We start from the raw sequence: 14,913 nt of genomic DNA, 5'->3' as shown, positions 1-14,913 counted from the left end.
TATCAAGATCGCTTGCGTCGCAGTATCAGTGTTGCTATATGAGCGACGGTGGCGCCCTCATTTATTTTCATCTCTTTTGTGTCGCACTGTATTCAGAAAGAAAACTTGAAACTTATAAGCGCTTATAAGCGCTTATCGGCGCTTATAAGCGCTGGTAACCCGCGCAGGAAAATATATGAACATGCGCTTAAATAAGCGCTGATCGGCGCCGACAAGTTTGTTGAAACTTGTTGGAACTTGTCGGCGCCGATCAGCGCTTATAAGCGCATGTTCATATATTTTCCTGACGGGGTTACCAGCGCTTATAAGCGCCGACAAGCGCTTATAAGCGCTTATAAGTTTCAAGTTTTCTTTCTGAATACGCCCTAAGTATTAGTATGTATTAGTTACAATAGGTACCTTAAATTAGTTTTTGAGTTAAATCCAAATTAATATACAATACAAAATTGCGTAGTAGCACAGTATTACCATGGTAGTAGCTTCAATAATATATAACGTGTTTTTAGCAGAATGTCTCCAAAAGTTGAAAATCTTTAGATATCCCACATATCTCAGTAAAATTACTTGCTATGTGCTTGTAACCAGCGTTGTGAAGTAATGAGCGAAACATATAATAATATATTAATATATTTTTATTATATACAATAAATATGACTTTTCAAAAATACTGTCGCACTGGTGTACATTTTTTTTTTCAAATCTTAAAATATCTGTAATTATGTAATTACTTACTCTGTGGACATATCCGTGTAGAGATAAACTACGATACATGGCGCGCCCCTCCAAATTACTGTTTCCACTGTTTCAATGTGTGTAGTGACATCCTTACGAAGGAGTTTGTATGTAGTTGTAGAGTGCGTTTCACCCGAGGTTTCACGAAAGAAGACGAAAGAGTTCCCCTGCCGTTATGTTGGCGTACCTGACTGTCAAAAACGAAAATTTTTTTTTTTAGAGCTAGCGCGCACGAGCAACTTTGTCTCCGCAACTATTTTGTCTCTCCCACCTATGGGCTAGTATGAAAGTGCGCGCACGTAGCGACGCAACTCCCCATACAAATTGATGGGAGAGACAAAATAGTTGCGGAGACAAAGTTGCTCGTGCGCGCTAGCTCTTAATCAAAAATGACAGAGAAAATATTCTCCTTTCTTCCTAGCCTTATCCCGTATCTTACGGGGTCGGCTGCCTACGTATTCGTCTTTAGTACTTTACGTCCAGATTTGTTGGTCAACTAATCATAAGTTGCCGAGCGCCCAAGACAACGCACGTGTCGTTTTCATAGAATACGTCAGTGCAGCGCTTAGATCATTAAGTACATAATGATCTAAGGTGCAGCGCCATTACTAATAATAATGAGCTTAGATTAAACACCTATAAAAAAAATATTTTCGTTTTTGACAGTCAGGTAAGCCAACATAACGGCAGGGGAACTCTTTCGTGAAACGCCAATAAACCTATAGAGTACTTGTATCGAGCTCACCTTGTCCGTCTGTGTCGTTCATTCTTCCTCTACGGTACTCGTACTAATACCTAATCTGTGCTCTACGGTTGTCCGTGTCACCGTGTGTCAGATAGTGTGGTAACTGATAGTGTCAATGTCAATTGTCAACTGCCATTAGGGTGAATTTGGAAATTGGAAATTACTAACTCGACCAAGCCAACTAGACCCTTTTCAACTGTGACGTCACCCGCCCATGTCTCGGGTACAGATAGCAAAAAAAAAATATTAATAATATCACTGTTCGCTCTCCGCTATGAATAGTCTTATTTTTCCCCATTTCGAGGGCTGTCTATGAATAACAACACAGTAAAAACTTAAACAAATAACAACGAAAAACTTAACAGTCAACAACAAGCTTTAACGATTAATAATAAAAAGTACAGAAATAACTAGCGATGCGAAACGTACGAATGCGTCGATGCTGCGAACCGTACTAAGGCGAACGCGGTACCTGAGGCGGTAAGCGGGCGGGGAGGCCGCATTCCACCCGAGCTGACCCGAGCGTCTAGTTGGCTTGGTCGAGTAGTACATTTGATGATGTACATATTTTAGCGAATTATCGAATAAATAAATTAGATTATATGTCTTTAAAAGTGCCTGTGTCATTTTCTATTTAGTACCTAAAAATGATATCGGATTTATGTGATGCAATTGAATAAATATCTGCATTAATAAGGACAAGCTGAACATAAATTCTGTTCCATTAAAATGAATACAAAATTAGTTATTTTAATTTTTTGTGTAGGTAAGTAAATTCAGGGCGTTTTTCATTATGTATTTAAAATCAATACGAATAGAAAAGACAATAATTGAAAGATGCATTATTGTTTCAGCATTTAATGGAGTGGTATCTTCAAAAGTATTAGAATTAAGTGATAAATTTATTGATATAAGCAAAGATGGAATGTGGTTTGTTAAATTCTATGCACCATGGTGTGCATATTGCAGTAGGCTGGAGCCTGTTTGGGCACATGTGGCCCAGGGATTGTATAATTCTCCAATTAAAGTGGCCAAAGTAGATTGTACACGATTTCCTGCTGTTGCTAGTCACTTTCAAGTCAGGGCATATCCCACAATCATGTTGTAAGTAAACAATTGTTTGGGTCAATTTTATATACATCATTTTTTTAATTTAGATTTTATATGAATAATTTTTATTTATCTTTTTATTCAAGTATAAAGGGATCATCTATGCATACATACAATGGTGAAAGAATCAAAGATGATATGTTAAATTATGCACTGAGAATGGCACAACCTCCAGTACAAAAGATTTCTTATGCAGATAGCATAGGAAACTTAAAAGATATGCATGATATATTCTTTGGCTACATTGGCGAACATCAGGGTACTTTGTGGGTAAGTATTACTGTGTTCATTATAGACTAAATAATGTGGATAGTTCAATGCTAAAAATTCAATTGTATATTTCAGGAGATTTTTAAAGTTCAAGCAGTTAAATATCAGCCCCATAATTGGTTTTATTCAATGTCATATGAGGTGGTAAAAAAAGATCTCAAACCTCCAAATACTACAAGTATTTTTGTTTATAAGGAAGATGATGTTTATTATTTTGAAAGTAAGTACCATCTCAATGATGATTTTATATTAAGTTGTTTAAGAATAAAGCTTTAATGAATATGTTGTTTACGTTTTATGTTTAAGCATCACCACAGCTGATTGAAGACAAGGAAGCTTTAAATTCCACATTGGATAAATGGGTTCACTCTGAGAGATTTGGTTTCTTCCCTAAAATAACAAGATCTAATTTCAATGAATTGTTGGACATTGAAAAATACCTAGTTATAACTGTTGTTTCTGAAAATAAACTAAATGAAATAACACAAACTGAAAAAGATTTTAAAGACATGGTAGAAGGAATTATAAGGTAATTTTGTTGTTTGTTTTTTGTATTGTTATTTATTTTTATGTTTAGGAGTTGTTCACACAGCGCAGTGCTTATTAGAGAACTACAGTTTAATTTTTATTTTAGAAAAAGGAAGCATGAACTTCATCCCAAATTTCAATTTGGATGGATGGGTAACCCTGAACTGGCCAACTCAATTGTTATGTATGATTTGACAGTACCACACATAATTGTATTAAACTCGACAACCCATCACCACCATTTACCTGATGATGATCCAGTTTTAATGACACCAGAAGCTGTTTCAATGTTCCTTGACGAAATACACAATCAAGTTGCACCTGTAAGTTTTCAACTCTAACTCACTTTATAAATTATTGTTTTAACATTTTTACTATCATAAATGCACTTTTTTATTCAAGTATAATTATTCAACTAGATTTTTATTCAGTGTCTGAATTAATAATAATCAAATCTGATTTTATATAGAAATATGGAGGAAAGAGTTTTCTTGTGCGCCTATACCGAGGATTTTACGAAGCTAGAGCCACTGTGTCAAGTATGTGGAGGGGAAACCCAATACTGACTGCACTTGTGTTTGGGCTACCTCTCGGATTCCTATCATTGCTCTGCTATTCAATATGTTGTGCTGATATACTGGATGCTGATGAAGAAGAAAGTCCAGGTATAAATAAAGTAAAATATTGTAACAATCTGTCAATTTTAAATTTTATGTTCTCATGGTTTCATTTTTGTTGTTTTATACAACTTAGTTTCCTTACATGAAAATACAAATTATCTTTTAAATTATTATTTTTTGTTACAGAATCACATGAGAAGAAGGATTAGAATACAGATCTAAGACTAAATCGTAAAATTATTATAATGCTAGTAAAATTTAAAACCAATGTTACTCATTAATAAAGTAAAGTCAGTAGGCACACCAAAAATATTATTTTTAAAGTGAAACTTTTATTACATCGTCTCAAACTTTTTGGTCTGTGTAGCGCATGTCGCGTGTCGGTCGGCTGCCGAGTAGGTATACCTAAAGCAGTGTTCGGAACCGTTCGAACAGTTTCACTTTTACCGTGGTTTCATAAAACCACACAACATTTTTTTTTTACAACAAATTGGTTTATATATTTGGCTATGACAATTAATGATAAGTTCACCCTGCAAATCATGTGGATTCTATTAAAAACAGATAGGTGGACGACAATTTGCTATTGGAAAATTAATTTAAGCACAGAGGCCATATAATATGGAAAGCTTGGCACGTTGGACAACCTTGAATATTTTATAAAATCCAGGGTCAGTATATATTTAACATATTAGATTAACTAGTCATACGGTTTGGGTAAATGTCTATAATTTGATATTTGTTATTCAATTACATATAACGGAATGAATTAATTAACACAGAAAAGGGCAATAGAGATACTTCATATTATGCTACTTTTTATGAAAACGTCTGACGTTAGCACAGACGCTATTATTATATTGGCATCAGCTGTATAACATGATATATTTATACAGGCATTTAGTTGCATTGAGATAATATTAATATGGAGACGACACCGCCTACATCACTTATGTTCCACTCAACATACGTCATGTGACGTATGTTGAGCGGTATTTTTTAATGGTTTTAAAGTGAAACGCATCAAACATGCCTTCGTGTGTGTTACGATATTGCACAAATAATACAAATAATACGGAAAAGTGCAAAGGAATAACTTTCATCGTTAAGTACCTAACTAGATAATAATTTTTAAAACTTAGTTAGAGCAAAAAAATGGCGCACAGATTTTGTTCGTGGTGTCTCCTCCATACGTAGTAATATTATCTCAATGTTTAGTTGCAGTTATTTTCTTGCAAAATTATATTTTGATAATGGTATTATTTTAATAAATGAATTGTTTATCGTCAAATTACCTACATATTCTGTTTTTACTTTCTATGGAATTTTTGACGTGACAACGTCTTATAATTCGATACAGCCGGCTGCACGCACGAAAAAACATGACTCATGCGGCGTTACCTCGCTCTGAGGCGTTCCATGTGGCTTGAAGTGCAAGCAAGAGCGCGGAACGAGCGACAAAGTAGAACAATCGGAAGTTCAACTATTGTCAGTAAACCGACTTTACAGACTTAACCATTTTTTTGGATATATTATATGTACGTATTTTTATTTTAAATTCAGCAGTCCGCCCCGGCTTCGCCCGTGGTACATATTTACGTTTTCTCTACGTAAGAACCATCCTCGTACTTCAAGGAATATAATAAAAAAAGAATGAACGAAATCGGTTCAGCCGTTCTCAAGTTATGCGCTTACCAACACATTTTGGGATTCATTTTTATATATGTATAAGATTTTAAATTTAAATAATGTACCTACTGCATGGTAGGTATATTAATACATTGATTCCTTTCGGCCAAATAAACAGTAATAGATGAATTAGGTAAGAAATTTAAGATAAATAAATATAAAATATATTACTTAGTAAAATAGGTTTAATAACCCACAAATACACCTTGCGTCATCGAGATATATTACTAGAGGGGTTATTCCAAACAAAAACATTGCGCGCGGCCGATGTGGTGGGGTACGTGTGGAACGAGCGAGGCGTGGCTTCAAGTTCAAAGATTAAGCAATGCGTGCAGATGCGACACATTGTGCAATCTGTTTACTCGGTACTATCTGGTGGTACTGATACTAGGGAATTAATAAAACGAGGATTTTATATTAAACTATGTATTTTAATTTCCTTTAAATAATATCAATTTATTAAGCTTTTGTCGTTTTGTGTAGTAATCAATAGTTTTATCAGTTTTTGCTTCATGATGTAATTTAAATGGATACGATGATTCAATGTTGATGGCGTTTACGTATAAGAAACTCACATTTTGAAAAATCTCACGCGAGATTCGAGGATGGGGGAGGGGTTGAATAAATTCTCACGACATCTCACCAGGGGGGGAGGGAGGTGCAGAAAATTTTAAAAAACACCTCACGTAATTTATGGACGCCCCCTTACTCGATCACAATTTTTGTAACTTTACTATAAACGGAACTACATTTAAAAATATACTTTATTTATTGAGTTATAAGGTTGCTTCCATTCTGTTTATTTACATTCTCAAAAACATCAATCGCTGCAGAGGTGGCTTGCGACAAAGGCGGCTTGTGTCAAAGGCCTCGGCGATATCATTTAAGAACATAATATTATGTACTTTAGGCAAACTTGTTATAAGATCTATTTTACTTTCTTATTAGTCCATTTGACAAGGATATTGGGTAAGATACCTATTGGAATAATTTTATTATTATGTATGTACTTATTAAATCCGCGTATAAAAAAAATTTTTAGTCGTGAATATAGAAATTGGGTCGCATTTTTTTAATCCGCGAATAGTGAAAACACGAATAAAGGAAGCGCGATTAAGGAACTTTTACTGTATTAGTTTCTGTGAATGTTGTGTTTATTTGTAATTGTTGTGCATAATAATTTATAAATCCTATTGGAAAAACTATTGATTAGGCTTTTTTTAATAAATAAAAATAGGTAAATAAATAAATATTACTTAATATAACCTACCGTTTTACTTTGCGTAGTCGGGTAAAAGTATAAATATTTAGGTACTACACCACGGTAATCTTTCCTAGTAGATATTGTATATACATAGTTAAAAAAATCCAGTTACATTTTTTTAACAGACTCATCGATAGTGTCACGTCTGTGCTGTTAATCTATGAAAAATGGCGCGAAACGCAGAACGCGTGGTGATTTTTCGCAAAATGATAACAATATTAGTAAAATGCATGACTTACTCATAATAAGGAAACTTACTGGTGAAAAGTCACTCCTCGGGCTTTGTTTGTATTATGGGAACTGTTATAACAATATCTAAGCAAACACGAAGGCATTTTGAACAGAGCAATAACACGTGTTGACGCGGCAAGCGGGGGGCACAGTCCGACACAGACTAAAGAGACTTGTGATTCTTACCTCTAGCTCGTGTTAAAGAGAGTGTAGTAGCGATCGCCTCTCTAGTACGTAGTACATTCTATCTCGATGCCTTGCGTATTATTTTATTGTTTAACACTAAGTTTAAGCCATATTTCCTACATGTGTTATGTATCTTATTAAGTATAATACATAACAATTAACCACCTCCACTCCACTCCACACTCCTCTATAAGTAAATTTAGATCAGCTAGATTACAAAGACTATGTTTTATATTATACTTACCCCGTCCGATTAGGGCCCTTCTGGCCTCCTCCACTCAAGCGACAGCTCAAGCCGAGGTTCGTGGTCCCCGTCAAGGGGGGACGCCCTTGTGCATGTCGCTACCAGGGTGAACCTTCAGTTCACCCCCGCGTCCGCGTTAAAATGTAGAAGCCCTTCTGGCTAACATTGAGAGACACCACACAAAAAAAAAAAAAAAAAAAAAATTATACTTACATACAATACATTATGCTAAAGGCACAGAAATTATTGTCTCTCTACTAAATCTACACTTAAATAATAGTCCTATTATCGAATATTTAATATTTCTGTGCCTTACTGAATGAAAACTGTATGTGTACTTGTTTTTTCTTAACAAAAAGATATGTTATTTTTAAGGGTGGTCATATAGGTAAATTATTGAATGGGTATGTTGTTACAAATTTTAATCTAGTCTTGTGAGTGTTTTGGGATGTTTTAAGATTTAAATAAAAATTGTACTTAAATACTGACATTTTATTTATTTTGCCCTAGATTCATTTATCCTGTTATCAGAGTTGCAGTGTTACAACCTGCCGAGTGCTGTGAAGTTGTTTGAACCTTCACTTTAGGTTTTACTCATTTCACTTATGTATAAAAACTGCTCAATCTGTTTTATATTACTTTTTAATTTATTATACCATTGGTAATAAGAGGTTTCACTACTTATTGCGTGATTATCATTAGAACTTTGTCTATTATATAAATATGATGTCTTATAATCAATGGAAGACTTAACATTTAAATTGTCTTCAATTTCTTTCTCACCATTTTGTAACTGATGATCTTCATGATGTCTTTGAGCAGACATGAATGTATGATCTGAAGTTATTTGAAAGTTGGTACCAATTGTATTTGCTTGATTTTTTAATGTCTTTAATTTATTTTCAGATTTCACCTTTTTGTTAGTATGGGGTGTTTCTTTTTTTGTCAGTTCATGTTGATTCATACTATTATTTTTCTTTTTATATTGGATTTTGGATGTAGGTTTTTGAAATGACTTGGGAAGTTGTGAAATAAATTCATTGGAATCTATATAATTTTCTGTTTTGGATATTAGGTTATTATTATTAGATAGGACTCCTTCATATCTTTCTAATTTGATATTGATAGAATTACTATTCTCATCAATCATTTTATGAACTAAATTTCCTTTCCAGGCATTATTAATGTTCTTATGATGCAAACTACTATAATATTCACCATTACTTTTGATTCCATTGGTTTTGTTTGTAGTATTTGTTTCAAATTTTTCTTTAAGACTTCTTATGATATTTATATAGTTGCTACAGAAAATATTATCAAAATTAATTTGTTGGTATTTTATAGTCTGTTCCTTATTGATATCATCACTAATATTTTTATAGCTTTGTAGTAAATCTGAGAAAGATTCAATTTTGTCACCGTCATCTTTAACTATCTGTTTAAAAGAGTGACACAAATCTTCAAAGCTTTCTATTTTATCTGATTCTTTATCATCACCCATTATGAATTTCCATAAATTTTCAAAATCATGGTTTTCTTCAAGATTACTGCCAACATTATGAAAATGGTCACTTATTTTAATTTCAAGATTTTTGTTTTTACAATGGTCAAAATGTTCACCAGTCCAAAAGTTTTCTAAATGAAGGGAATGAATTATTGGTTCAAGCATAGCATGAAAGTTTTTTCTCTCCAATCCTTCACTTACGATGGAAATAGCCATGCCAATAGACCCATACCGTCCTGATCTTCCAATTCTATGTAAATATGTCTCATAGCTATCAGGGGGTTCAAAATTTATAACTAAATCAACATTTTTTGCATCTATACCTCTTGAAACTAAATCAGTTGATATTAAAATTCTACATTTATATTCCTGTAGTGTTTTGAGGGCATCCAATCTTACTGTTTGATCTTGTTTGCCATACACTAGTTCAGAAGGCCATTTGGCTTTAGTTAACATTTTATGGAGTTGGGATACTCTGGCTTGGTATTTGCAAAATATTACACATTGCTTAAATTGTGTTTCAGTTAGAATTTTTGTAAGTTCTGTAAATCTTATCTCTGTTTGTCTAACACTGTTGCTATTACTTGCAACGTAAGTAACTTTATGGCTAACACCAAGTAAAACATTGCTACTATTTGGACAGACATGTTGTGCATCTTGAACCAATTCATTTATGACATTCATAACATTTTCAGGATAAGTTGCACTACTCATTATGACTTGTTTTTGTTTTGGCAAAGCAGAATATATGTATTTAATATCGGCTTGGAAGCTTGGCTCCATTAGTTTATCAGCTTCATCTAATATAAAGAGACGAATAGCACTTGTTTGTATATGCTTGTCCTGAATTAAATATTTCAAGCGCCCAGGTGTTCCAACCAGTATATGAACATTTTGTTTCATTTTGTCCACATCTTCCAGATATGGTAGTCCTCCTATAACAACTTCAATAGCAAGACCTGTAAAAGTAATAATAGAAGTAAAATTTTGCTTTATTTCAATAAACAGTAAGTAATGTTTTTAATTTATTTATTTATAAAAATTATTATGATGATGATGATGAATCATTGATGATGTTACCTGCACATTTTGATCCTATCTGTTTAAGAACATCACTTATCTGTACAGCTATTTCCCTTGTTGGAGTTAATATTATAACCTGTAAACCTTTGTTTAAATTAAGTTTTTCTAATGCAATAGTTGAGAAAACAACGGTTTTACCAGTTCCTGATTTGGCTTCCAGCAATAAATCTTGAAACAAATAGAGTTACACACATTACTTTATTGTCATATTATTATACATAATATAAAACAATACATGAACGATATATAATAGAACATACCGAAACCTAACTTTCCCAACGGAATACCTAAAAGTTGTATTGGAGAAGGTTTTATAAATCCAGATGCTTGTAATCCGGTTAATATATTCGGAGATAACATCATGGTATCGAATGTTGTATCTTGACATATTTGAATATCTTCAGTTCTTTGTACTTCAACTATATTATGAGCTAATACCATAATTAAAATTTATGTTCGGAATTTGGAATGTGTAAGCAGGTCCTTCTAAATTATATTTCAATTTGAATTGTTTACAAGGTTATAATACAAAATAAAACATTTATTTTACGTTTATCACTTATTAAAAATTGCGTGTGTAAAGACGAAATTCAATTGATTGGGTATAAGTATTATTTTTTAATAATTTGGGACGAATTAGATATTAAAATTTTAATAACAATTAGAAACTTTGAATTTCGCACTTGACATTTGACAATGACAATTGACAATCATAGACTAAAAGTTATAGATCTATAAGGATCTATTCAAGAAGCTGTACAATGGAGATCTTCCCCGTTTTCCAGTTACAGCACTAGAGCACATTATCAATTACTAGCTGCTCCGCGCGGTTTCACCCCCGTGGCTCCACCCCTGTTGGTCGTAGCGTGATTATATATAGCCTATAACCTTCCTCGATAAATGGGCTATCTAACACCGAAAGAATTTTTCAAATCGGCCCAGTAGTTCCCGAGATTAGCGCGTTCAAACAAACAAACAAACAAACAAACTCTTCAGCTTTATAATATTAGTATAGATGCGGCATAATGCTTAACGTTAAATGTTCCAACTACAGCAACGCTTCGCACAATCGAGCACTACAAAAAATAATGCGCGTGAATTGATTGACGTGCAATCGATTTATTTCGTTTCATTGTAGTTTTTTCGAAATAATCAAAGTTAATTCAAATTGTGTTAAAAAAATAAATATGAGTATGGATGAAGGTACAAAAATTGAAAAAAATGTAAATGAAATAATCAAAATCCAAATTACTTAAAATAACCGTGAATATTTTTCAACCAATTATTATGTAAACCGCTTTTTAAGACCGCTTATTTACGGAGCAATTAACAAGCCATTAATGAGGTTATTGTTAACTATATGAATTTTTTTTTTTCAACACTGAACTTAAATTATAAACAGACGTTCGAACTGGTGCGACCGGACCACCGTACACGTGCGGTGCGATCGACTCGCCACACGACCGCACCGCACCTAGGGTTGCCAGTATTTAAGATGCCAGGATTTAAGGGTTAACAGCATCAAAAATACGAGTTTTAGTTATTTTTTACGGGAGATACCTAATTAAAACAGCAATGTTAAATAGAGAAAATTTATTTTTGGCATTTATATTTGCTGTTGGAAGAAACAGCTTTTAATAGCTCTTCATTTTCTAAAGCGAATGTATAAAAATCTTTGCACGATAATTTAAAATTACATTTAATTAATTTGCAGCTTCGCCTTTACAGTTTCAATATTCAATTGGTTTCGGCTATCCGTCCAGGCATTGCCGCACAAAGAAAATATTCTTTGTTTAAAAATTATGATTAAATTTACGATTTTTAAAAAAACATTTAAAATATTGGAATTTTCGCGGCCGACTGAGCTAAATAAATTCGTATAAAAAAATAGATACACTAGTGACTAGATAATTTATTACGTTGCTAATATATGAAGTGATTAAAGGCGCAAATTATCCCTTTTTGAAATTTTCGATATTGTCGATAGAGGCGAAATTATTGTAATTTTTACTGATTTTCGTTTTTATTTTTTATATTATATGCAGGCGTTAGTAGAAGCTCTGTTTAGTACCAAAAGAAACCTTGAACTGAGTTCTACATGTGACAAAAATACCACATTCTAGCCACGAAGTTATTACGAGATATAGATTTTCAAAGAATGTCAGGGTTGTCCCTAGTAAACAAAATTATATATATCATCTATCTATTACCAAGTTTTTGTTTATGTTTTAGTCGTTAGTTATAGTCGATATTTCAATATATTATTATATGTAGGTAAAAGGTTAATTTATTACAATCTTTATATTTAATAAATTAACTGAACAAAAAAAATATCTTAGATTTATAAGACAACTCAATAATATCAAATTAATACAAATTAATCTCCTTTTTTTGTGAATATTTCGAGCATTGATCATAGTACCTAATCTCATTAAAAGTCAAACCGAATTCCTTGAAAATCTATTTCTCGTAATAAATTCGTGGTTAGAATGTTGTATTTTTTTCACATGTAGACCTCAGTTCAAGCTGTGGTTCAAGGCTTCTTTTGGTACAAGTACAAGTACAAGTTACAACCATTGAAAAGAAGAAAACGAAGAGAAAAGAATGGGCAAAATTATATTTAAAAGACAGGGATTCATTCAGACATATGCAGTCATATCATAAATCTTTGTAGAGTTCTAAAATTTATATTATTAATCTTTTTTCTGTATTAGCCACGTCATCCGACGCCATCGCCATTGATAACGATCGACCGACGTCCGTTTTGTTTGGCGGTAGAACTATGACTAAAGCTGTAATAAGTATATAGTCTATGACTAATGCGCTGTCCGGTGCGATCGCCCGTCCACACGCGCGAATTTGGTACGGTCCGCACCAAGTTCGGATGAAAAAACCATCGAACCAACCGTACCGTCAATAATAATAATTATGTCCGGCGGACCACTGTACACATGATCGAATATGGTCCGGAGCGCACCAAGGTCACGGTGCGGTCCGTACCAAATTCGAACGTCTGTTTATAACTTTAGCGCAACCTGTTGGTGGTTTCATGTTCCAATTCAGTATCAGCATAATTCGGCATTGTGCGGCACTGAGTCGCATTATGCGCTGTATTTCTGTAATTGGAAAACAGCCATTGTCTAGGACCACTGACCTCTATAGTCTGTACGCCAGCAAATGTTTTAACCAAACTTTCTGCTGATTTTGGTGCGGGGAGGGACTCGCACTCTTGAAACACAATCACACAAAAGGGGAAACGCCTGCGAGTGTTATCCATTACATAATGATCTACAATAGTTATAGAGGTCAGTGGTCTGGGTGTTAATCTCTTATATATAAAAATGAATCGCAAAATGTGTTGGTAAGCGCATAACTCGAGAACGGCTGAACCGATTTCGATAATTCTTTTTTTATTATATTCCTTGAAGTACGAGGATGGTTTTTATGTAGAGAAAACGTAAATATGTACCACGGACGAAGCCGGGGCGGACCGCTAGTTATCTATATAAGTAATTATTTAAAATTATATAATATGTATGTTTATCAGCCATCTGGTTTTCATAACACAAGCGAAAGCTTAGTATGGGATCAGATCGTGCCGTGTGTAAAAATAGTCCGGAATATTTATTTTATTTATTTGTTTTTCAACAAGTTTTCAATAAACAAAGTTAATAAGTAAGGTAGCCATTATGACGGATTTTACGGATAGCGAAGAGAATGTATTGTTATAAGAACATTTAGAACACCATTTAAAGATTTTTATACTAGTAATGAAACAACACACGATATCGGTATTGGCTATTGCACTAAACTTAAACTTTGTAAAGTTAGCTGTAATTTTTTGCAAGGCTGCCATAAACAATTTTTCTTTGATAATTTTGACTTGAAGTTGACCCGTCGAAGCAACGCGTTTAAAAAGAAGATCTGAGTAGCTTACAATTTGGTAAACAGCATCTGATGCAAAACACAACTTTCCTCTATTTACAAAGGATGTTAATGCTATATATCAGTTCGTATCCAAGCTTTGTAGCCAAAAATTATCAAGCGTTACTTAAAACTATCATTCTCTAGTCTCTACCAATTAAAATTGTATGAAGATATAAAGGTGATATTTATTGTAAGTTGACCAGTAATTATAATATAAATTCTGACTTCTGTTAAAAATATATGTCGTTATTATTTATAGACCATGATTTTTAGTTATTTCTATTTCGAAAAATCCTCAATTTACAAACCAGTTTGGTCACCCCACAGAAAGAGACAAAAAACATAACTGACGTTATTCAAGGTCATATTTTCTTGCTACAAGTGAATGTTCACATTGCAATCTCCAGTGTACAATATATATTATGCTGTGATTTTATGCTTCTTGGATATATTGTTATATGGCGTCTTTCCAAACTATACAAGGCCAGCACGCAACGGTGTGAAACTAATCACGTATAGTTTGGAAATAACTTTTTAACAAAGTTCTTCCAATCTATACAACAGTAGTACGAAAATACTCGCGTATACTTTGTAGTGAAGTAAGTAAGAATAGCGCTCCAAAACATACAGCGCCAGTACGCATGCGGACTAATCGTGTATGTTTCGGAGTAAGCGCGGCGTCTTTCCATTGCTCGTGTTTATATTATTGTATTGCATGTTGCATGCATGTGTATGTAATGTTGCGTACTGATCGTATATTTTTTTGTATCGAGGATGCTT

General features: G+C 33.4%; 2 protein-coding genes across 2 annotated transcripts; one reads left to right on the top strand and one right to left on the bottom strand.

The window, feature by feature from the left end:
* Positions 1-2,195: 2,195 nt before the first annotated feature.
* LOC149903955 (protein disulfide-isomerase TMX3-like) lies at positions 2,196-4,380 on the top strand. The gene is made up of 8 exons (XM_090108284.1): positions 2,196-2,243; positions 2,332-2,581; positions 2,674-2,857; positions 2,933-3,077; positions 3,164-3,386; positions 3,492-3,708; positions 3,855-4,050; positions 4,192-4,380. The coding sequence occupies exons 1-8, from the start codon at positions 2,207-2,209 to the stop codon at positions 4,212-4,214; spliced, it is 1,275 nt and encodes a 424-aa protein (XP_089964410.1). The 5' UTR covers positions 2,196-2,206; the 3' UTR covers positions 4,215-4,380.
* Positions 4,381-7,833: 3,453 nt separating this feature from the next.
* Positions 7,834-10,895, bottom strand: LOC149903954 (putative ATP-dependent RNA helicase DDX20). The gene is made up of 3 exons (XM_090108283.1): positions 10,467-10,895; positions 10,204-10,374; positions 7,834-10,082 (listed from the first exon to the last, which is right to left on the bottom strand). Exons 1-3 carry the CDS (start codon positions 10,645-10,647, stop codon positions 8,203-8,205), a joined length of 2,232 nt encoding a protein of 743 aa, XP_089964409.1. The 5' UTR covers positions 10,648-10,895; the 3' UTR covers positions 7,834-8,202.
* Positions 10,896-14,913: the final 4,018 nt, after the last annotated feature.

The sequence above is a fragment of the Colias eurytheme genome, chromosome 12 (genome assembly GCF_061535395.1).
Source record: "Colias eurytheme isolate Ceu_HAF_F1 chromosome 12, ilColEury1 Martin Lab GWU primary, whole genome shotgun sequence".
Taxonomy (NCBI): Eukaryota; Metazoa; Arthropoda; class Insecta; order Lepidoptera; family Pieridae; genus Colias; species Colias eurytheme.
The sequence above is the reverse complement of the archived record's forward strand: the minus strand, read 5'-3'. Positions and strand labels throughout refer to the sequence as shown.

Coding starts and splice junctions, on each gene's coding strand:
- LOC149903955 (XM_090108284.1), top strand. CDS start 2,207: ATGAATACAAAATTAGTTATTTTAATTTTTTGTGTAG. Junction 2,244..2,331: donor TATTTTAATTTTTTGTGTAG/GTAAGTAAATTC, acceptor TTATTGTTTCAG/CATTTAATGGAGTGGTATCT. Junction 3,078..3,163: donor TGATGTTTATTATTTTGAAA/GTAAGTACCATC, acceptor TTTATGTTTAAG/CATCACCACAGCTGATTGAA.
- LOC149903954 (XM_090108283.1), bottom strand. CDS start 10,647: ATGGTATTAGCTCATAATATAGTTGAAGTACAAAGAACTGAAGATATT. Junction 10,375..10,466: donor GTTGGGAAAGTTAGGTTTCG/GTATGTTCTATT, acceptor ATTTGTTTCAAG/ATTTATTGCTGGAAGCCAAA. Junction 10,083..10,203: donor GATAGGATCAAAATGTGCAG/GTAACATCATCA, acceptor TTACTTTTACAG/GTCTTGCTATTGAAGTTGTT.